The following is a 21,871-nucleotide window of genomic DNA, read 5'->3' on the forward strand; positions in this document are numbered from 1 at the left end:
CCTATCTCAAATTATAGCTTATGGAACTGGGTATCAGACTATACCAAAATGTTTTAAAAATAATGAATTTTCCAATTTTTCACGACTTCTAAATACGAGCGCCCCAATCACCTTTTGAACGTTACATGTCAAAGCGAATTTTGTTTTACGCTTATTTAATGTGTTCCTCCGTTTCCGGGGCCAAAGCACTAAAAAAGCGTGTCTGCGCTTTGCTGTAATCAGTTTCAGTGAAAAGTTAAAGAAAATTTTCGAAATAAGATTAAAGAAAGCGTAGATTGATCATACAAAAGTCGCTCTGGAAAAAAGTATTTAGAAATAAAAAATTCTGAGGTACTTGTTTGTTGTTTAGATGTAAAACTAGCTACTGTCAAAATTTGAGAGCAATCGAACAAATTCCCTTTGACTTGTAACCTTAAAAGAGTGAGATAGCTGGAAATCTGGTGGGATTGCAAAGATTACACTGAAGAAAAGGTTAATCCTGCTATTTGTTCAAGTACTAACACTTTTATTACCCAAAAACTTACAAGCTAGATCCAAAACTGAAACAAGTTAATACTAACTTTTCGGACAAAATCATAGCAACTGTTCTGCGATGACTTGGCAACCATAAGCATATTGCTAAACAAATGTGGCAAATTATACATAGAAGTCATTACTATTTTGAAGTTGTTGTATTGTAACGTTTTATATTATTTTCTGGTAGTGTTTCCATTACTTTCACAGATAAATTTTCAACGTGCTTTAGAAAAAAAAATACACAAAGGTGTAACAAAGCAAGTTTAGTGGATAGTTTCATTGTAACTGTAGCTTGTAATTATGAACTTTACTTTTAATTTATCATCATTTAACCAAGCGTTTTTAAACGCTTCTCCATCAGCCTTCAACATTTCCCCTTCCTTTAAATCTGTGGTGGGGAGAGTTACAGCTTTTTCCGCATTGCCGTTTAACGGAACCACCCTGTGAGAAAGAAGCAATGAATTAATGTTAGTTTCTTCAATTTTATTTCTTTTTTAGCATTATTTTGTGTGCCTAAAAAAAAAAGGCTTATTAGATAAGTGATTACGTTAATTAAGCCGGAAAATCTACCTGTTCCTCTTTTAAAAGCAATTTAGTTCACATTTTATACGAGGACCTCAGGCTCTGAATAGCTTAGTTTTCTACCTGATCTTTGCAGTCACACGGTATAGTGCTGACTGCAGTTGGAGATAGAGAGCGGAGTTTTCCCAGATTCCTCGCCATCTGTGCCTTTCAGGAGAGATAAAGAAGGGACTGGCAATGGTCGAGTTGACGTACTGGTTGAAGTTGTCTACCTCCCATCTAAATGATGTGGTGCTCCCCTCCTTTAGCGTTATGGTCGGTGACGTATCGTAACTCTGTTCGAAGAAAATAGATAAAACAGTTCGCTAATGCAGAAAAAACTGCTATTTATCGCTTGATAAGTTATGCCGTTGGACAATAAAGGTATTGACATTGCTTTCGGAACAATTCCAAAGACGGTATATTGAGTGGCTTATACTAAAATTACTAAACTCAAATGCATAACTGATAAACTAAGTAAACATACATAAACGTTGAGCGACAGTCAATGAAAACTAACCTTGTGGTACAAAATTCTACGCAGCCGTTCTACCTCGCCAGCCTGAAGTACCATGTGGCTCGATGCCGCTGTCACAACATGGTCTTCAAAGTCCTTTCGCCGGAAGACTGCGTGGCAGCCGCTGACGGTGCACTGCACTGCCTTCTCTCTGCATTGGCCGAGATGAAGAGTAATATGGCATCTGCAAGTGAAATAAATAATGGTAATTGAACTGAGTGGAGTGCAATTTGGGCTGAAATCATACGCGTGGTTTCAAAATCGGACGAGTGCGCAGCGCAAGTTCGATTTGAAATCACAAGTATGATTTCTGACCAAAATTGCACAACACGAGGATTAATTACCACTTTATTACATCCATTTTGAAATCGCCCAAAAACAAGACTTGGTCAATTCAAATATTTAACTGATGCAGTACTGCGCCGGTTTTTAAATAAAAAGTGGAACCGGAAACGCTTTTACATCTTATTTTGTTTGCAAAACAGAAATACTGACGTCATGTGTCAAAAACTCAGTCAAGCGTAGAATGATGCGATTTAGAGCAAAAAATGGCACGATTCGTGAATAAATCGCACCCAAGTAGAGCCAGTGAGATTACAGGGAACACCAGTGATTTGAAAATGGATGCAATAAACTGAAACAAAATAAAAATCTACAATTGTTTTTTTCCAAGGTCTCTGCAGACTAGATGTTGTTTTGACGAGTGACATGGCAATAACATGATTGTGCGGCTCACATGTGCTAAAGGCAGATTTTACTTTAGACAGTAATTCCTTCCAGCTGCCAAGTTTAAATAACGAAGAATATCCTGCTATTTTCCGATATTTTTTTCCGATGATACGATTCCATCAAAAAACGGAAAAAGAACTGCAGGGCTTACCTTGGCATCATCTCTCCGCATGCAAGGGGACAATAAATTTTCTTGTAAGGACATAGCTCGGCCAGATGTTGGGTCAAGCCGTCTCTGTACGTGGACATCCCACAGTCTGTACAGGTGACTAGTTGTTTGTCGCAGGTCAATATGTGCGAAGTCATCTCTTCTCTTGTTAGCGTATGCTGGCAACCTTCGTTCACACAGTCGACCTTCTGCTTCGGGCATTGTTTGGAGTGGTCCTCCGTTTTTTCGTACGTGCCCGTCCACGTACAGTCATGATTGGTACAAGCGACCGCCAGATTACTCGTCAGGTTGTTCAGCGCGATATTTACGTTTAGTGCTGCATCACTCGCGATGTGAGCTCTGCACACTGGGCACGATGGTTGTTGCGTGGATGCCATCAAATTGGCCAAGCATTCCTGGCAACTGGAGTGCCCGCACGAAAGTGTTACTGGTCGGAGCATTGTAAAGTAACTGCAGATTTTCAAAAGGTATAAAGAAACTGTTGAGCATAGTCAATCAATGTGTTTAAAATAAATACAACACTTTTGGAATTAGTGTAAAATAAAGCACTATCACGAACCAGATGCAGCAGTCGAGACTTTTATCCGTCTTTACAGTAAACTTGAATTGCGGCATGGTAAGCTCAGTGCCAAAAACTCAAACTTCTTTCAAGGAGGAAAAGAAACTGTTTTCACGTGCACAGACAAAAACGAAGATGACTCGTACTTATAACACACCGCGCCGGAAAACTGCTAGATCTGACAAGTGGAGTTCTTAAAGATTCCTTTTCACTGATTACCTCAGAGGTGAGGTGAGATTTTTGTGGTCAACTCAAAAAGACAATCACAAATACTGGAATTTTCGTTGCTCTAATTGCAGTGAATATGTCAATGACAAAAAAAAGATACTATTCAAAACTAGATTCTTTGTCTTTTTCACATCACCCGTCATCAGAATCATTCGTTAATGCCAAAAGTTTGTGGTAAAAGATTGCGAATAAAAGATTAATCGATTTAAATTTAGCCGTCACCGAAAACTCCCCAAGGAACTGTTATGAACAGCAACACGAGTCTTCGGATTACATATTACACGCGCGGTGAAGCTTTTCTTCGCGTTATAATTTTTTCTTTTTTTCGGCCAGAAAAATAGCTGATCAAGATTTACCAAGATTGCTTCTGATGTTCATGTCTAGATTTGGAACTTCTTGCTAAAACGAGTGCAAAAACACCGCCCTTAACTTGTAATTCTGTGAATGATGTCACTCGATGATTTTGTAATACGATGATTGGCTCATTCATTTAAACGTTTTGTTCGTATCACATTCGCGTCTCTTCAATTTCACCACGCCGCGCTACGAACATGTCAGCCTTGGAATCACAAACAGACGTGCAGTACAGTAAGCGAGCCCTCATGAGGACTTTTATTTATTTAGATCGACCTTTGTCGAAAGCACCGTCTGGGAAAAAGATGGAAGCCTTGAAGGCAAGTGGGAGGTTGGTTGACATCTCGTTTACAAAAAATCACACAGATGCAGCCATGGGGAGATTGCTGCTTGCTAGCTTCCCTTCTTTGCTCGGAATTGATCTGAAAAGGTGAGCCTCAATGTAGATTTCACTTACAAACTTTCAAAATTTCTGTTCTTGTCAATGTACTATGAATACTTCAAGCTTAGCCGATCACGAGCAAGCACCTAAATTATAGATTCATTACGGTGGTCAATTATTAACTAGTAGTTTCAATGTGAACGTTGGTGCTGGCGTCAGAGGGATAATTTAAAAACACTCACATGTCAGTTCATTTGCTAAAGAAGAAAAGAATGTTCCAGGTTCACCTAAGTCACCTAAGTTTTGATAAAGTTGCTGTGAATTTGGCATATCATCACTGTCTCTAGCGTGAGGGTCAAAAGTATGAAATGAATCATTTGATTCACTTAAAGAAGTCAGAGTGACATTTCTAAAAATAGCAACTGCCTGCTTGTAAGTTGTGAAAATATTCTTCGATGCTGAACAAAAGGAAAGGCAAGGATGAATGGTGTCATTCACATTCATCAACCCTTGTCGGCGCTCTCCATATTTTATGGTTTATATATCACAATCAAGCTTTTGTCCTTGAAAATTCGCTGAAAGCCTTTCTGCAAGACCAAAACATTTTGAGGGATGTTCGACGTCATTGAGCAAATGACAACTTATTAATGTTGCGCTCAAGGACTTTTCTTTTGATTCAAAGGTTGAAAAACAATTGCTCCACGACGAATGGATGCTCTCCAAGGATGAAATCAACTCAGAATTTGTCTCGTGGCCTAAACAGTCATTTTTGTATGCAGTTGAATAGTTAGCTAACGAGCGATCCACATTTTGTTGAATATCTAGCTTCAGCGAGCGATCCACATTTTGAATCTATGATTGCAAGCTTATCTTGTGTCTCCACAGGCAAATGTAACTCAATGGTCGAATTATTTACCTCAACGGGCATTGGTCGAAATCGAAAAATTTTTCAAAATTTGGCTTTTTGTCCGTATGGTAAAGAATACGCTGCCGCCTCGCTAGGGCTCGCCAGCAATAGTTTTCCGAAGAAGGGGTCAATAATTTCTGTGGTTTATATTAGTGATGACACTTTTTTACACAAGAATATTTGCGTTTAGCGAAGCCTGCCTGTTGTGTTAGAAGAGCGTGGGCAAAGTCACGTGATGAAAGGGTGAATGAGAGAGACCTGGGAATGGGTTTTTTAACCTGCAAACATAAACTGCAAACATGTTGAATGTGATGTTGTTGGCTTTAATGAGTGTCACCGGTGATGCTAGGCTGGATAACTGACATTTTTATTTGTCTTTATAACTTTAAGAACACTTCATAGGTTTAATTATGATACGCTGAGTTATTAGCACATGCTGATGCACCCTCTTCTTATTAGAAGATCAGAGTTGTTTTGTGATTCTTCAACAATATTTGGGAGAAATACCCATGCATAGATAGCGGACAGGGACATGATCCCTGTTCTTTGATTGTTTTCATAACTTTACTTTCTAATAACATTGAACAACATAACGATTCAGTTATTAAACCATTTATTTGATTCTTACAGTTTGACCTTTGTCAAGTCTTACGAAAGAGGCCATAGTATGGCCACTGTCAAGAGAGGCGTGATGAGTGGGGAAGAGTTTGTGCGCCATTATTCTGCGGCGCACAAAAAAAAGATTTATTTTCACTCGCAGCTTTCAGGTACGGATACGTTTTTGTCATGATTCGTAAATGACGTGGTTTGCACCATAATATCCATTCCTAGGTACTAAGTCCTCAGGGGTTTCACTTTAAGGTTTTGAGCAGTACTTTTCACTCGTCACAAAAGAAATGAGATGGATGAGCTCATGACAGGCTGCAGGCTGGAAAAACTATATTTACAGCCAGCCAATTTCCCGCTGACGTACACTAAATGAAACCTCTGGGTCATGTTATTGTGTTACATTGTCTGAATGGCACGAGAGAGCAATAATTGTTATCCTTAATTGCTTGTTGGTGTCGTATGGCCTTGATCCCCTCCTGAATTGATGCTGATGTTTAATCTTTAGTTTTAATTTGTTTTCCTTTGTTCGAAATTCATTATCATACATGACCAAAATAAAAGGTACAATTTAATTTGAACTACTGCCATTTCCCGAAAAGTCGTATTGTAAAAGGTAATTTATCTTTCTGAGAGGTGGTTTGAGGCATTTCAGGCATCAACTGGTTAATTAACATCTTTTTTCCTTACAATTCAGCTTCAGCTACCTCAACGTCAACACAATCCAGCACAACAGTGGATTTGACCATTATGCCGCCTCCAAATGGAAGTAAGCCAATTCAAAGTATTAGCAGATTTACAAATCAGAATGTGCTAGAGAACGGGTAGAGAAGAAAAATCCAAGTTGATAGAGCTCCATTAATGTCACATTGTCTTGATTCTTTGCCCTGAGACCAGGATTACGTTGTACATAGTTTAAAATGAAGATTTTGCAAAATGTTTGCAACCTTGATTCTCAGATTCCTTCATGTCTTGACCCTGATTACTCACGACTAGGGTTAGTAAACAATTATTGATAATTAATTATTATTGATAATTAAACTAGGTTGAAACAATTTTAATCTGAATTTGATTTTTAACTACAACAGTTATGTTTATGATACTGGAGACCAGAAAGATTTCAACAAGTTCATCTTTACAGTATTTCATAGCATCTTCAATTCTATACCTTTATTTAGTTTAAACAAAAATATTGTTTTTTGTAGCTGCTACACGCAGGCTGTTAAATGCCATGGCACAGAGGGCAGGTGTGAGCTCTGGAGATGGTAATATTTTACTTACCACTTAATCACTAGAAATAGTGGATTTGGTATTCAAGAATATTATAACTGTATTGTAAAGACAAGTTCCCTATTTCAAAAGTTCTTGTTTTGTTATTTTTCAGATTGTATTGTAACTGCTCCTTCTGGTGACGACGAGCACAACTGTGATATTGGTAGGTCATAAATCATACTTTATACCAGTAATTTACTTAAAAAAAACAACACTGCATTAAGTAAAATGTATGGGAGACTACAAATCAGAACCTCTGAAATCCAGGGTGCCCAGCATTTAAATTTTGTGCGAAAACTGAGGTTTTTTGTCGCCTGAAGGCATTAGATTAATTCTCCCGATACTCTGATATTGATTTGTCAACCACATCATTACATTCTAGAATTGGACTGCATCATAACAGATGCCACAACCGTCTCAACTGGCAACAGTCATGCTAAAGGTAATGACTCAATTCTATATAAGCCTAGATTTGTGTAAGTTATAAAAAATGAAAATATCCCACTTGCTGCTCTAAAATCTTCTATTCTCAGGGACAAACAAAGGAAGGCATGGGCAGCCAATCCATGCATGTTGGTTACAATGACTAATCATTATGATAATACTTCCTGCAAATAACATTGTGTCAACAGATCATGTTAAAGTATTAGCAATGGAGCCTGAAATGGGTAGGTGGTATATGTTTGGCATATGCATGTGTGTATAGCTAACTTCAGCCACTGTCAATTTGTAGCATGTGAGGTATCTATTCAGCTGAAACTATAATTGCACTTCATAAAGTCTTTGCATCATTTGCATGCTTGCATGTAATTTAAAGGGCTTCCTAATTTGTCAGTGCAAGATTATAATATTTTTTGTTGACATCAGCATTAGGCTTGAAAATGGCTAAATAGGTAAACTTCAAATACAAAGTGGATGTGATTCATATAATTATACAAAAATTGTTTTTCAGTTGGGAATGTTGTGGAGGACTTCTCCACCTTTGGATTTCCTGAAAGTGGGTATATTTTTATTTTTACAAAGGAAATTGTTTTCAACGTACCTAACTGACTTTCTTTAACAAGGGTAGCACATAATAGCCTTTTTACCAACAAACCTTTGGTGCTAGAATTCCTGATCAAATTTGAATTTAAAAGTGAACACATACACATGCTGTTGGTAAAAATGAAACTTAAGTGAAAATGATTTCAAGCTGTGTTGGTCCTCACTTGCCTTTGTCTCTTTACCATAATTATTCATCATCCATGACAAATTATTGCTAGAAGATATTAAAGGGAAATTGATTTCAACCTTGATTGAAAACATTTTAACCACAATTTCAGTTTGACCTACAATGTATAAATAATGAACCTAGTATCCAGGGGTTTCATTAATGTTTTCTGCAGGAGGGCAACTGGTTTTCACAGGTGGGCAAAACTCTTTGAACTGAACTTCTTTTTAAGATAAACTTTCCTCCAGACCGTCAGATCAGGTGGGCAAAACCATCCTCACAACCGGTCAATTTGCCCAGTGCCTGGCCCTTGATGAAACCCCTGAGTATCATACTATTTTTCTTGCACACAATTTAGTCTTACAAAAAAAATATATGGATTCAATTAATGAACATAAAACACAAGATGATACTTTGTCACCATTTCATAAAATATTATTCATTACTCCTCAAACTATCCTGGGGGCTATTTAAGACTATCCTCTGTTTTTTAGTTATTATCATAAGGGTTACTTTTATTATCATTATGAATATTTATTATTACTATTACATTTAATATTATAATCATAGCTGTCGAAGAATTTACTTTTGACAAGGACTGTATGGTTCTTTTGTGTTTTTTAGAAGAAAATGATAAAGATTATAAGGGCCGTACGGAAGAGGTGGCCCTTATAATAAAAAAGGTGACATCTGTCACCAAAGGAAGGGTTGTGTTGCCACCTTTCATGACCCATTCTCTGAGAGAGGTAGAGAAGTTCTTTCTTTGTTTTAATTGCATAACAGTATTTTCTTCAATTATTACACATTGAAATCTCTTTAATCTGCAGACCACTTGCAATGGAGAGCAAAGCTAATTAAGCAGATGTAAATAGTGAATGTAATAATGAACATGGTTGCAATTTGCCTGATTGTATTACCAGTTTAAAAAGAACTTTTCACCTGTTTTCCTGAAAACAAGGAAGAAACCTAATTTATATATGTCACAGATTTGTAATCAATTTCAGTATCTGCACATCAGACTTCCACAATAATGGATACTCGAATGCATTCACTAACCATCTATTATCGCTAGTTATATTATTTTGTACTAGATGATCAAACTGCCGCTGCATTATAATACATAATACAATTACTTGTCTAACAGATGTTGTGGCAAGGAAGAGAAGATGCAGCAGTGTGCCTCCTGGTACTATTCAGTCAGAATAATTCTGAAAAATTTGCTGATCACCTTTTCAGGTAAGTAAGGATATTTTAAAATTTACATCACAAATAGGTTGTGAATAATAACAAATGGAAACTACACAACAACGTGCATATCTTACTCTAGCATATATGACTATAAACTATAAACTTAGCACAAAAATAAAAGCAATGGTAATGCAGAAGCTGTGATATAATCAGCAACTCGCTCTATCAGAAGGATTGAAAAGTGCCTTAATTATCTAACCTTCCAGACTTACACATTTTCTATACAATGAATAGGGAGACACTGGTGAAATATTAAAAGAAATTGATATAGTGAACATTGTCTGGCAACCAATCTTGATTCACAAAGTTTTGATCTTAGAAGGAGAAGTTTGATGCTAGTCACTCTTTGGGCCTAAAGGGTTAACTCTATACACTGATTTCAATGTGAGGTGTGCTAGTTGTTTATCAAATGATAAACCTAGAAGAAAACAAAAGAGTTTCTGCACATGTTAGGGGACGTAGGGAATGGAGATTCAGCCATGGTTATTGTGTTTTTGTACATAAATCTGATTTTTACCTGCAAAAGCCACATAAAAAAGTCAGGCAAATCCAAACCAAAAAAGTTTTGACCTTAAACTCCAATTAAGAAGCTAGATGTAATCCCAAAAGATCATTGTGAGTGTTACCTGTATGTGAATGTTTCATATCTGTTATTAGTAAAACAGGCTAAAACCTTTTTGGAATGGCAAAAAAGAATCTGGAATGAACCAACCAGTACAAAATTAGCCAATCAGCTAACTTTTAACTTGTTGAGTATGCTTATCACACTCAAAAAGTAAAAACTGTCCAATCATCAATGCGTAATGTGACAACTCATCAAAAACAAACTTATTCAGTACACTGAAGGAGTTAGAAATTGTACTGAATGAGTTTGAATTTATACTTACGAAGTTTGCACACAGCTGTTCAGTATTAAGGCCCATTTAAAAGATTTCAACATTTACCCCAGCATGACTTCAACAATTTGTGGAACCTAATTTTCGGTGCATTTTTTCAAAATGTTTGAAAACGTAAAAGATGTTGAGAGCACGTTGAATCAAGTTTAAATTTGTTTAACTTTCAACATCGATTGAACTTTTCCTTTGTACAGCCTCTGTAAGACCTTTGTACATTGTAAGGCCTTATAAATAAACAATTATTCACCTCAGATTCGGTGAATGTTGTCGATTATTTGATGATATTCACCATGCCTTTGGCAAATAATTGTTTTAGTATAATTTCAGAGCTAAACAATAGAGACATTTCTAAAATCATAACATTTTAGTAACATTTATTATTATTTTATTTAACATTTTAAATAAATCGCATGGAGCAGTTTATATAGCATCATATAAGAAACCGCTCAACCAATCAGATCGCTGGAAACTCTTTGCTCAGCTCTGAAGTTATACTATTTGATGATATTCACCACGCCTTTGGCAAATAATTGTTAAATATGCGTATTATATACATATATTTTTTCAGGGTGTTAAACAACGGTTGGCACCATAAAGTTTTAATTTGGGTTGCTGATACCCAGTCAAATGAAGGGTCTAAAGGTGAGTTAACTTATTGATAGTTGAAATAAACATTTTCCATGCCTGCAATTTCAGAGCTACATAAGTTGACATAAACAGGTTTAACCTCTATGTAATTCACCCATGAATATCAGAAAACTGTGCTAAGTGACTTATTGTGTGAATGCATGTTTCAACCTGTGTTTCTCCAAAAGTAACAGTTGAACTGCAAAAATAATCATGAGGGAATCTTTCTTTCAATTGAAATAAAGGCCACATATTAAATTCCACTAACTTTGTAGCCAACTCAAAATCAACCAAAGCCCAGCAGGAATTTCATGTCTTGAGCCCTTCAGGAGAGCAGATCACCATCTACTTCAGCTCAGAAGATGATGTCATTGGGCAGTGACATTAACATATTGGCCTTGTCTCCTTCACCTCCACATGTAAAAACTGGAAGTGGAAATACCAAAGAACGCACACTGAACGAAAAGGGTAGGGAGCAATTCCCGGTGTTAAGATCTGCCCTTCCAAACCCCAGGGTCAGGTGGAGGGTGGGTGACTGGCTTACCATCAGTCACCAGAGCCTTTGTTGGTAAGAGAAACCCACATGCAAGGCTATGCGCTAAGGAAAATTGAATGGAGCCCAGTGCAGTGAAAATATGAAATCTAGGGTGCCCAGCATATGCTTTGTATAAAAAAAAAAATTCCTGAGTCACCCAAGAGCAAAAGGGGCCACCAGGCACTGCTAGACGACAGCCTTGCACATGGCATTATGCATCTACAGGTGGAATGACAATAAGGGATTATGAATGGATGCACACCTTAATCATAAATGTTTTATATATGTGATCATCTCCTAGTTCAAGCCAAATATGGAGTGGGGGATCAAACCACACTGCTTGTTGTGGTCCCATCCCAAATTCCACAGTGCTTGGAAATTTTAAATGGTAAGAAGTAAATCCTATAGCTTAATTGATATGTTTTGAGCAATATTTGTTCTGAAATTGTTTCCAAATTAATTTTGTTGCAGCTGACAGCTATCGTAATCATGCTTGTTTGTCTTAACATAAATGGTAACATAAATTTTAAGTATAGTATGTTAAAAAAGTGTCAAGAGGTGCTATTGTTGTATGAAATACTTAAAAATTAAGTATATTTCTTTATAGAAACAAACTTTGATGTACAAAAACTCAAGGATGCACTGGCCAATGCTTCAGAAATGCTCACAAATCTTGCCAAGGAAAGGTAATGTACTTGCAATTGTGGAATGCTATCATCCGTCAATGCCTATCCCAAGGAGGAGATGAGGTTCAAACCAAAATCCCCTCGAATAGTCAGTAAAATAATATTAACTAGTGCAATATAACAATCATGAGATGCTGATTAGTAGCATGTCACCCATCAAGATATATGTCACCTTAATGGAAATCTGCATCTGGCAAGATGAATCTGATGTTTGTGTAAAATTCATGTATTATTTTAACCTCTTCCAATGTTTTTTCCTAGAATGAAATTGCCAAGGGCCAAAGTAAGTGAAGAAAAGGTACTGATAACAAAATGAAAATAAATATTGCCCTAAGTGAGTTTCTTTCAATCCTTTAATGTACAGAGAAAGAGTCTACTGAAATAGAGCCTATACCTGTTGTTAATCTTATCAGTTTATTAGTTCCAACTAATCAATCAACCCAATCACCAACAAACCATAACTTTTGAATTTTGGCAGTTAAATTTATAATGCCTTTGGACACATACAATGTTAGGGCTAGAATTTTTTTATGTACCTGGTACATTACTATTACTAAGCTCCGTATTGTCACTGAAAAGCCTCACTGCTGAGATTGAGATGGGGAGAAGTAATATTAAGGTGAATGCTTTATTCCAATGGAAAATTACCTTTGGGTGGTTTGATTAAAAATAATCAATACCATGGTGATATACAAACCCTTTTAGTTTAATCAAATTAATTTAGCCCTGTAGATACAGATAGAAATTAATGGTTGCTTTGGTAGACTGGAATGTGAAATTTTATGGCTGAAAGTGCAAAAGAGGAAACAAAGGAAGGCTTGGTATACGTATATGTAGTGCCATATTTAGATGTTTACTTAGAGATGTTGAATGTGTAAAGATTTATTTGTCATTTGCATTTTACCATCTTATAGGAGACAGACAAAGATCATGATCTAGAAGATGATGAGGTAAGCATAACAAATATTCATAAATAAATCACATTAGTCTGGATTGGATTATTCCGGACCAGCTGGACTGGATTGGTTTGCACCAGCTAGACTGGATTGGTCTAGACTAGCTGGATTGGATTGGTCTGGACTAGCTGGAATGGATTGGTCTGGACTGACTGGACTGACTGGACTGGATTGGTCGGGACTGGCTGAACTGGATTGGTCTGGACCGGCTGGACTGGATTGGTCTGGACTAGCTGGATTGGATTGGTCGAGACTGGCTGGACTGGATTGGTCTGCACTGGCTGGACTGGATTGGTCGGGACTGGCTGAACTGGATTGGTCTGGACTGGCTGGACTGGATTGGTCTGGACTAGCTGGATTGGATTGGTCTGGACCGGCTGGACTGGATTGGTCTGGACCGGCTGGACTGGATTGGTCTGGACCGGCTGGTCTGGATTGGTCTGGACCGGCTGGACTGGATTGGTTTGGGCCGGCTGGACTGGATTGGTCTGGACCGGCTGGACTGGATTGGTCTGGACTAGCTGGATTGGATTGGTCGAGACTGGCTGGACTGGATTGGTCTGGACTGGCTGGACTGGATTGGTCTGGACTGGCTGGACTGGATTGGTCTGGACTAGCTGGATTGGATTGGTCTGGACTGGCTGGACTGGATTGGTCTCGACCGGCTGGACTGGATTGGTCTGGACCGGCTGGACTGGATTGGTCTGGACCGGCTGGACTGGATTGGTCTGGACCGGCTAGTCTGGATTGGTCTGGACCGGCTGGACTGGATTGGTCTGGGCCGGCTGGACTGGATTGGTCTGGACTGGCTGGACTGGGTTGGTCTGGACTGGCTGGACTGGATTGGAATGGACTGGTTGGACTGGACTGGCTAAAACGATTTGGTTGGTGTTAATCTAAAGATTAATAAATGTTAATTTACTAAACATGTTTAATCAATCAAGATAGATTGAAATAAAACCAATTTACTCTAAGCCTGCTATGTATACCGTGGGAGTATGACAAGGAGTAAAAGCACTTTGGTGTATTTTTCCTGCTGTCATACTTCCACAAGGTTTTTTTGTAGGTGAAGTTCGGTCCAGCCCCAGCATCCACATACGATGCAATGGAAAAAACAGTGGAGGATGAAGGAGACGAAGGTAACATATTGTCCCTCATACTAGCGCTGTAAACTAGATTATCAGACTTCATAGCAAAATACTCCCCCTCTTGAGTACTCCCTCTTGGCTTAATTCGTGTTATTGTTCTTTAAAATAGGTCTTCCAAAGAAACGTAAGAACAAAAAAAAGAAGAAAAAGAACAAGAAGAATAAAAGGAAGAGAGAACCAGAGCATCATCAAGAAGTTATTGAACCAGCAGAGAAGAAAACAAGGGTGGAATAAATGAAGCAAGAAATAATTATAAAACTGTATGAATGAATGGGTGTGCGAATGAATGAATGAATGAATGAAGTGAATGACTGAGCGAGCAACTATAGGAATAAAGAACTAAATGAAAGAACTGAATGAACGAATGGAAGGATGGGTGAATAAATTAATGATTTAGTGAACAAACCAAATAACGAACAAATGAATGGATGAATAAAATAATGAATAGTAGATTGGATCCAATTTCTCTTTCTTGACGTCCTTGTGTAAAATTCCTATCGAAAGGGAAGAATATTTGAAGTTGCTGGCAAGGAAGAAAATTAAGCACAATTTCAAATTGATGATAAATAATTTTAAATATTCCATGCAGAAATAGCTAATTTTTAAGACGTTACGCTGACGGTTTGAGTGTTAGCCCCTCGTCAGAGTGAATACAACCTAGTTATGAGGTGGTCAAGACAGAGCTCAACGGAAATAGGAAATCAACAACGGCAGTTCGTTCAACTTTAGCCAATATGAATAAATATTTAATAACGAATCATAAAAATTATCTGACTGGAGCGAATTCTCACCTGTGAAATCGAAATAGCCTTCACTTCACTTTTACTGAGATCAAAACGATCGTCATTTATCCGTGTTCAAACACCTACGTATGAAATCCGAGTTCCACCCAAATGCCAATTTTTGGATATATTAAGTCACCAGTTACCAGTTCCACTTCAAGGACACATTGAGCTTATTTTCAGATTCCCTGAGGTTATATGCAGATTTACGCCACTTTTAAAACTTTTAACAAGATATTCTGGAGCAAGCCCGTGCAGATATCTAAACATCAGGTTGGCTTTTTCTATCATGGTGGCTTTATGGTCAGAGTCTTAAAGAAAGATTCAGTGTGGTCTTACCCTAAAGTCTTCTACGCCATTTTTTCTTGTTGAATCGAGAGAAAGTTTACATAGGAAATTGCTTTAAAAAGAAAGGTCAATACATATCTGAGCAAACGTTAATGTTTTTGCAACTTTTAAACCATGAAAATAAATCATGTTTTACGATTTAAAAGTCCTTGTTCCTTGCTCTATAGATCTAAGAAATGAAATTTATCAGATTTCTCGGGAATTTTTTAGAGAGTTTTTGGAGAATTTTAGACATTTCTATACGAATTTTAGAGCTTTTGTTTAGGAAATTCCGGAAAAAGTTTGAGAAAAATTTTCGGGAACTATGTTGCTAAGCCTAGTTCCCAGCATATCAAAACCTATACCTGTTAGAAGGAAATCAGTAAAGGCAAGTAAAAAAGTGCCCTTTAAAACCATCAATTTAAAATCAATGTCTAAGCCCAGGGTAAAGTCGTAAGATCTCTGGTTAGTGATCAAATTGCGAGTGAGAAGAATGATCCTGGTTCATCCTCATGCGGAAGTATATTTAATTTATATCTTTAGCTGTTAAAGACAGAAAGAGAGGAGAATCGAGCTCAATATTGGCCCATTGACTTCCGTGCTCGAGTAGAATCGAGTACGAATTCAATCGAACTCAATTTCAATCGAGCTCAATCTTTCGAATGACTTCCGAGGTCGAGTAAAATCGAGTACGATTTCAATGGAACTCAATTTCAATCGCGCTCAGTATTGGCCGATTGGGATCACTCACAGTTTCTGGGCAACGAGTCGATTTTAAATCGTCACGATTTATAAGTCACTCGATAAACGATTTAAAGCGAGACTCGTTTGTTTGTGAATAGAAACGAGACTCGTTTATAGAAACGAGACTCGTTTGTAGAAACGAGACTCGTTTGTAGAAACGAGACTCGTTTGTAGAAACGAGACTCGTTTTTAGAAACGAGACTCGTTTGACAAAACGAGACTCGGTTTGCGAAAGAAGGCTCGTGTGCCAAACTTTGCTCTTGGCGCATGCGCAGAAGTATAGTTTTTTTTCCAGGGTAAAGTTTTAGGTTCAAGATAAGCTGGGATTTTGCTGCAATATGTTAAGGTAATCTCTATTTTCCTTTCTTGGGATTACAAAGTGCAGGGAAGGCCTAAACCGATATTTTTATAGAGCTTCTGGCATAAATTTCAGCAGATAAAGTAGCACTGGATATTTGTGTCGAATTAAGTTCAAAGCTTGAATCGGATCCTATCCCATTACTAAGGTTACTTCATTTTTCCACAACAAGAGGGAAACCAGAAATTAAAACCATGAAAGATGTACATTTTGATAAATAAAAATTAAATGCTGAAACTTCATATTCATTATGCAAGGAATATTTCATCATATTTTGCTGTTTTAGACTTTTTTCCCCTCAAGCAGACGCATAGCTGCTTGAACTTGGGCTTTCTCTATCGCACATCTGGAGTTATCTTTAGGAGACTGCCCTATTGCCATTTGTGCTGTCGTTACGCAATTTTGTCATTTCCAATCATGGATAAGTCTACTTGTTTTTATTTTTGCCTGCTAGAGTGTAATGAATGTTGTTATGGTACTAGACAATAATCAAAAAAATATATTACTATATAGCAGTAGGTTCTTACAGATGCCAAAGGTTCAAATTGAAAAAAAAAAAAGCCGAATTTATTTCGGGCGTTTCCTTCGGAAAGCCCGAGTAATTTATGAAAACTTTATTCATAGAATACATGATCTAAAAGTACATGATCATTTCTTTCTTAAAATGAATTTTTTCGTCGTAAACTATCTTTTATCTCAGGGATCTCATCAAAATAAACGCATATCAAAATGACAAATCTAATTCGCTATGAAAAATGCTCTGACATGTTTATGTTTAGGAAAATTTACTAGATTATTACAGAGATGAGATTGCTTCGGTAAGGATATTTTTAGAAAGAGAGCTTTGATTAAGTGATTGTTTGTGAATTTTTAAGAAACAGATAACGAGATTAACAATTATACACTTAGCAGCTGCCATCCTGGGGATCGACCCTGGGGTCATACGGGGGAATAGACTTTCGTCGCCAATTTTGCATTGAAGTGCATTTGCACCTCCGAGACGAGACACATGGGAAAACACCCACTGGATTTTTACCATTGCCGCCATCTTGAGAATAAAAGATCCTTACCATGGTGACTGGCTATTACCATTGATACCTACAAATGTAAAAAAACTACTACTACTACTACTTTTTCCAGTTAGTCGCCGGCAAAAAGCCACATAGGATGTTTTTAACTTTGAGCCCTGTATAGCCCTGTATAGTAAACACAAGCTGAAGTAAGTTTTAGTTTGTGGCAAATAACATTCTTTTGGAGCATTAATTACATTGTTTGAGTTAGTAGAGCATACTTCTTTGTCCCCAGGGGAAGGGCATTGGTAGCTTTATATTGAACAATGTTATTGTTGGTTAGGGGGCTTAGGAAATTCCTTTGCAAATGCCCAGGGGTTCCCCGGGGTCACCCTCTCCCCCCCTGGGACGGCCGCTGATAAGTGCATAATGACCATGATGACTGAAACAAAAATTTTTGTTATCAGTTGCATATAATTATAGCTCGTTGACCTCTTTGCCTCTGGAAAATGTTGTCAAATAATAATAATAATAATAATAATAATAATTTACATTTCTAGAGCGCTAAAATTATAAAATATTCTAAAGCGCTTTACAACATATTAACTACAAATATTAAAATGATAAACGACAAAATATCAAAACAAACTGTAAGCCAGCTTGAATAGATGTGTCTTAAGCTTTGACTTAAAAATCGTTACATTTGGACTGTTTCGAATTTCAAGCGGCAGTTCGTTCCACAGAAAAGGTTCAGAACGGGCAAAGGCACGATCACCAAAGGTCTTAAAGTTAGTTCTTGGGACCATAAGGAGACCCTGATCGCAGGAACGTAGCTGATGACCCTTGACACTGTGTGGCTGCAGATATTCTTTTATGTATAGTGGGCCTTGGTTATTTAAAGCTTTATAAATTAAAAGTAACAACTTAAAATGGACGCGATAAGCCACAGGAAGCCAGTGAAGATTATATAAGGCGGACGAGATGTGGTGAAACTTGGGAATCCTAAAAATTAGTCGAGCAGCGGCGTTGAGCACCTTCTGAAGACGCTCTGTCTGGTACTTGGGTACGCCAAATAAAAGGGAGTTGCAATAGTCTAAATGCGAAGTCACAAATGCGTGAACAAGAGTCTTCGTGGACTCAGTACTGAGGAATTTCCTAATTTGGCGAATTTTATACAATCCATGAAAAGCTTTGCTGCAGATCTTACCAATGTGAATGGACATGGACATATTGGAGTCAAACCAGGAACCCAGGTTTCGAACACAGTTGAGAGGCTGAATGGTAGAATTACCGACTGTGATGGAATCAATTGCGATTTTTGATAATTGATGGCGGGAACCAACAACTAAGAATTCGGTTTTAGAATCGTTAATTAACAGGCGGTTATAAATCAACCATGAGCGGACATCCGAAATGCAGGCTTCAAGAGCAGCTATGGCGTGGTCTTGCGAAGATATGTCATTGGGTCTAAACGACAGATAAAGTTGTGTATCATCGGCATATCCGTGAGCAGAGGGGAGATGGTTAGCGATCACGTGATATAGTCGAGATATGTATAATATGAATAAAATAGGACCCATACAGCTGCCTTGTGGGACACCGCAGTTCAAATGAAAATCATCTGATGTTCGATCGTTTATGAGAACACGTTGTTTTCGGCCAGACAGATAAGACGCAAACCATTTATGGGCAGAGCCAATGATTCCAAAATCGCTTTCAAGAACATTAAGGAGAATCTGATGATCGATTGTATCAAAAGCAGCGCTTAGATCCAGTAGCACAAGAAGCGTAATTTCCTGATGGTCCATTGACATAAGAATATCACTTTGAACCTTAAGCAAGGCAGTTTCGGTAGAGTGAAATCTTCTAAACCCTGATTGTAACTTCGGCAGAGGAGCATTGTATTCACAGTGCTTAAACAATTGAGAAAGAACCGCCTTTTCGACGATCTTGGAGATGAATGTTAGATTGCTTACCGGACGGAAGTTTTTATAAGTTAACTCTAGACCGGGTTTCTTTAATAGAGGTTTCACAATTGCAGTTTTCCAATCATCGGGAACATAGGCGTGGCGAATAGACAAATTTACCATGCGAGTAATGGAGGGCGCAAGGACGTCAAGACAAGACTTGACCAATACCATCTGGCCCGATTACAGTCGACTAATACATATTGGAAAACTTTATATCATTTATTCTCATCACATTTGCAAAGATAACTTTTTGACAGGTATTAAAAGAAAAGTTAAGGCTATTTCAATATAGAAGACATTGCATGATAATTTTTGCACTTATTAATAACTTCATCTACACTTTAACTAGGTTTTTCGTTTCCTTCTTGCTGAGATTCATTATTTTTCTTCTTTCTTCTCTTTCGGGTCTTCTTTTTCTTCATTTCTGGTTCTGTGAGGATAGTAAGAAGAAATTGTTGTCGTCAGTTGTTTATAGGTTTTTGGTCATGCGGGATTGGCCTGAATTTCCCATTTTGGAATGCTTTGAGCAAATTAGAAAACTGGAGAAATTCTTCAGCCATACATACATACATACATACATACATACATACATACATACTTTATTTATTCCAGAAGCAGACTATGTATACACTAAGAGGAAATGGAAAATATGCTTCCAGAAAAGGAAGTTAAGAGGTTATCCCTATGTGAAAACTCCCTAAAAAATAAGTCTAAATGAAAATAAAATACTTAGTTATAATTAAATATTTAAATACAATTTAAGCTGAGATTTAAAATGCTGAAGATTATCAGCTTCCACTATGTTTCTTGGTAATTCATTCCATAATTTAACAATCCTAATGAAGAACGAATGTTTATAACAATTAAGTCTTGCTGGTTTGACGTAAAGTTTGTACTGATGATTTGCTCTCGTACATCTAGTTGTGGCAAAATCAAAAAAGTTTCCAAAATCTAAATGGTAAAAACCAAAAATAATTTTATAACACTCAATTAAAGATAGATAAGTTCTACGGTCGGAAAGAGTAGGCCATTTTAGCAATTTGCATCGGTCTTCGTAGGACATGTCTCCTTTGCGTTGATTTAAAGCAACTCTGGAAGCTCTTCGCTGTACATTCTCAAGAGCATGGATGTCCTTGACGAGGTAAGGACACCAGACAGGTACCACATATTCCAAAATTGGCCGTACAAGAGATTTGTAGAGCATGAATTTTGTTTGTTAAATCTTACCCTCACTTAAAGTTTTCCTCTCCTCAATGTCATGTCTTTGCCCTCCCATGTCCTTGTCATCTTTAAAGTTAAAGAGAAAGGCCTTGATTTTTTTTCTTCTTGCAGTTGGCAGTTAAATTTGTATTATGCATGAGTCTATAAAAACATAACTTTATAAAGGTGATTTCTTGTTACTTTATGTAAAGTTTGCTATGTTTAGAAGTACAGAAACAAATAGGTTTACAGCTTCATTTTTTCATGTTTAATTTTTTAAAATTCTGTAAAGAAAATTTTTCCACTTACCAGGAATAGTGGAATCAAGGGATTTATCAGTATCGGGCTTCATACACGAGTAAGTCCCTTTAAAACTTCTGCAATAGAACCTTCTGCTATCACATCACACTCTACACACAGTTCCCGCAAGCCAGCATCCTGGAAGCGTTTGCCAGTGTTGGACAACATGGTGCATGCTGTGTGGAATATTTCCATTTTCATAACCATATCTTTCAATTTTGCGCTTTGTTTCCATTGTCCCTCGCTTGCCTTTGCATACAGTGTTAAGTCAATGACGAAGCCGATGCTCTTTAAGTTGAGCGTGTTCTTTACCTTGAGAGACTGCACTAGAACCTTGTGAACGGTAGCCATGTCAGTAGCAGGCACATCGATACTCGGGAGATACCTGTTGACAGCCAGTGAGACAGTTGATCCTCATTAAGGACAGAAATGTTAAATCCATCCTAGCCACTGGCTTTTTGGTTCCCGCACCAGAAAGGGTCTCCTCCAATCTATCTATAATACCCCACGGGAGTGTTGCTTTGATATATGGCTTGATAGTTTCAGGCAAAGGACCGATCTCATGCCCCAATCGGTGTGGCATCTGGATAAGTTGAACATTGTTCGGCATACGGTAACAGTATTTGCTTGGGTGGTTTTAGTAATCCTGCCGTAACTCCTTAAATAATGTCCTGGCCAAAAGAGGTAACAAGGCGCCGCACGCGATCAGAATATTCCGCCGAGATGTGTGTGTGTTGCCAGTTTAGAGTATAGAAACGCATCTAGTTCTTCTGAAAGTTTGACTGCACTATCACATAGCTCGGTAGGTTTCGGAGGTCATGAAGATCTTACTAATATTTGGGTGAAGTGCATCACAGAAGTACAGGGCAGCTTAAGATTCATAGATAAATATGAAAGGAAACCCTCTGTATTAACATCTGAAGTTTCTTCTCGGATTACCCTAGACGTGGGTGTGGATTTTCAGAACGGTTTACTTTTAAGTGTAAGCAGATGGTGAAAGTGTGGCCTGAGAAAGGCTTTGAATGGCGACGCACCTCATTTCTGTGTTTTCAAACATACAACCTTTTTTGGCGA

At 37.7% G+C, this 21,871-nt stretch overlaps 1 protein-coding gene and 2 long non-coding RNA genes across 6 annotated transcripts; 1 reads left to right on the top strand and 2 right to left on the bottom strand.

Moving 5' to 3' along the window:
• Window positions 1-484: 484 nt before the first annotated feature.
• On the bottom strand, window positions 485-2,949 carry LOC148742372 (uncharacterized). Its single transcript, XR_015999554.1, has 2 exons — window positions 1,162-2,949; window positions 485-957 (listed from the first exon to the last, which is right to left on the bottom strand). It is a non-coding gene; the product is annotated as an uncharacterized LOC148742372 (long non-coding RNA).
• Window positions 2,950-3,818: 869 nt separating this feature from the next.
• On the top strand, window positions 3,819-14,563 carry LOC148742373 (uncharacterized). 4 transcript variants are annotated; one of them, XM_088755538.1, is made up of 16 exons: window positions 3,819-4,063; window positions 5,553-5,689; window positions 6,226-6,297; window positions 6,734-6,793; window positions 6,913-6,963; window positions 7,183-7,242; window positions 7,433-7,468; window positions 7,753-7,797; window positions 8,635-8,756; window positions 9,155-9,246; window positions 10,723-10,796; window positions 11,618-11,704; window positions 11,924-12,002; window positions 12,264-12,300; window positions 12,917-14,097; window positions 14,216-14,563. In XM_088755538.1, exons 1-15 carry the CDS (start codon window positions 3,831-3,833, stop codon window positions 12,977-12,979), a joined length of 1,248 nt encoding a protein of 415 aa, XP_088611664.1. In that variant the 5' UTR covers window positions 3,819-3,830; the 3' UTR covers window positions 12,980-14,097; window positions 14,216-14,563. The 4 variants fall into 4 exon arrangements, with proteins under 4 accessions (XP_088611664.1, XP_088611678.1, XP_088611670.1 ...); XM_088755552.1 differs by having other exon boundaries at window positions 12,264-12,285; XM_088755544.1 differs by having other exon boundaries at window positions 8,638-8,756.
• A 4,932-nt stretch (window positions 14,564-19,495) lies between these two features.
• LOC148742374 (uncharacterized) lies at window positions 19,496-21,517 on the bottom strand. The gene is made up of 2 exons (XR_015999545.1): window positions 20,525-21,517; window positions 19,496-19,727 (listed from the first exon to the last, which is right to left on the bottom strand). It is a non-coding gene; the product is annotated as an uncharacterized LOC148742374 (long non-coding RNA).
• Window positions 21,518-21,871: the final 354 nt, after the last annotated feature.

Source organism: Stylophora pistillata, chromosome 1 (genome assembly GCF_964205215.1).
Source record: "Stylophora pistillata chromosome 1, jaStyPist1.2, whole genome shotgun sequence".
NCBI classification, from domain to species: Eukaryota; Metazoa; Cnidaria; class Anthozoa; order Scleractinia; family Pocilloporidae; genus Stylophora; species Stylophora pistillata.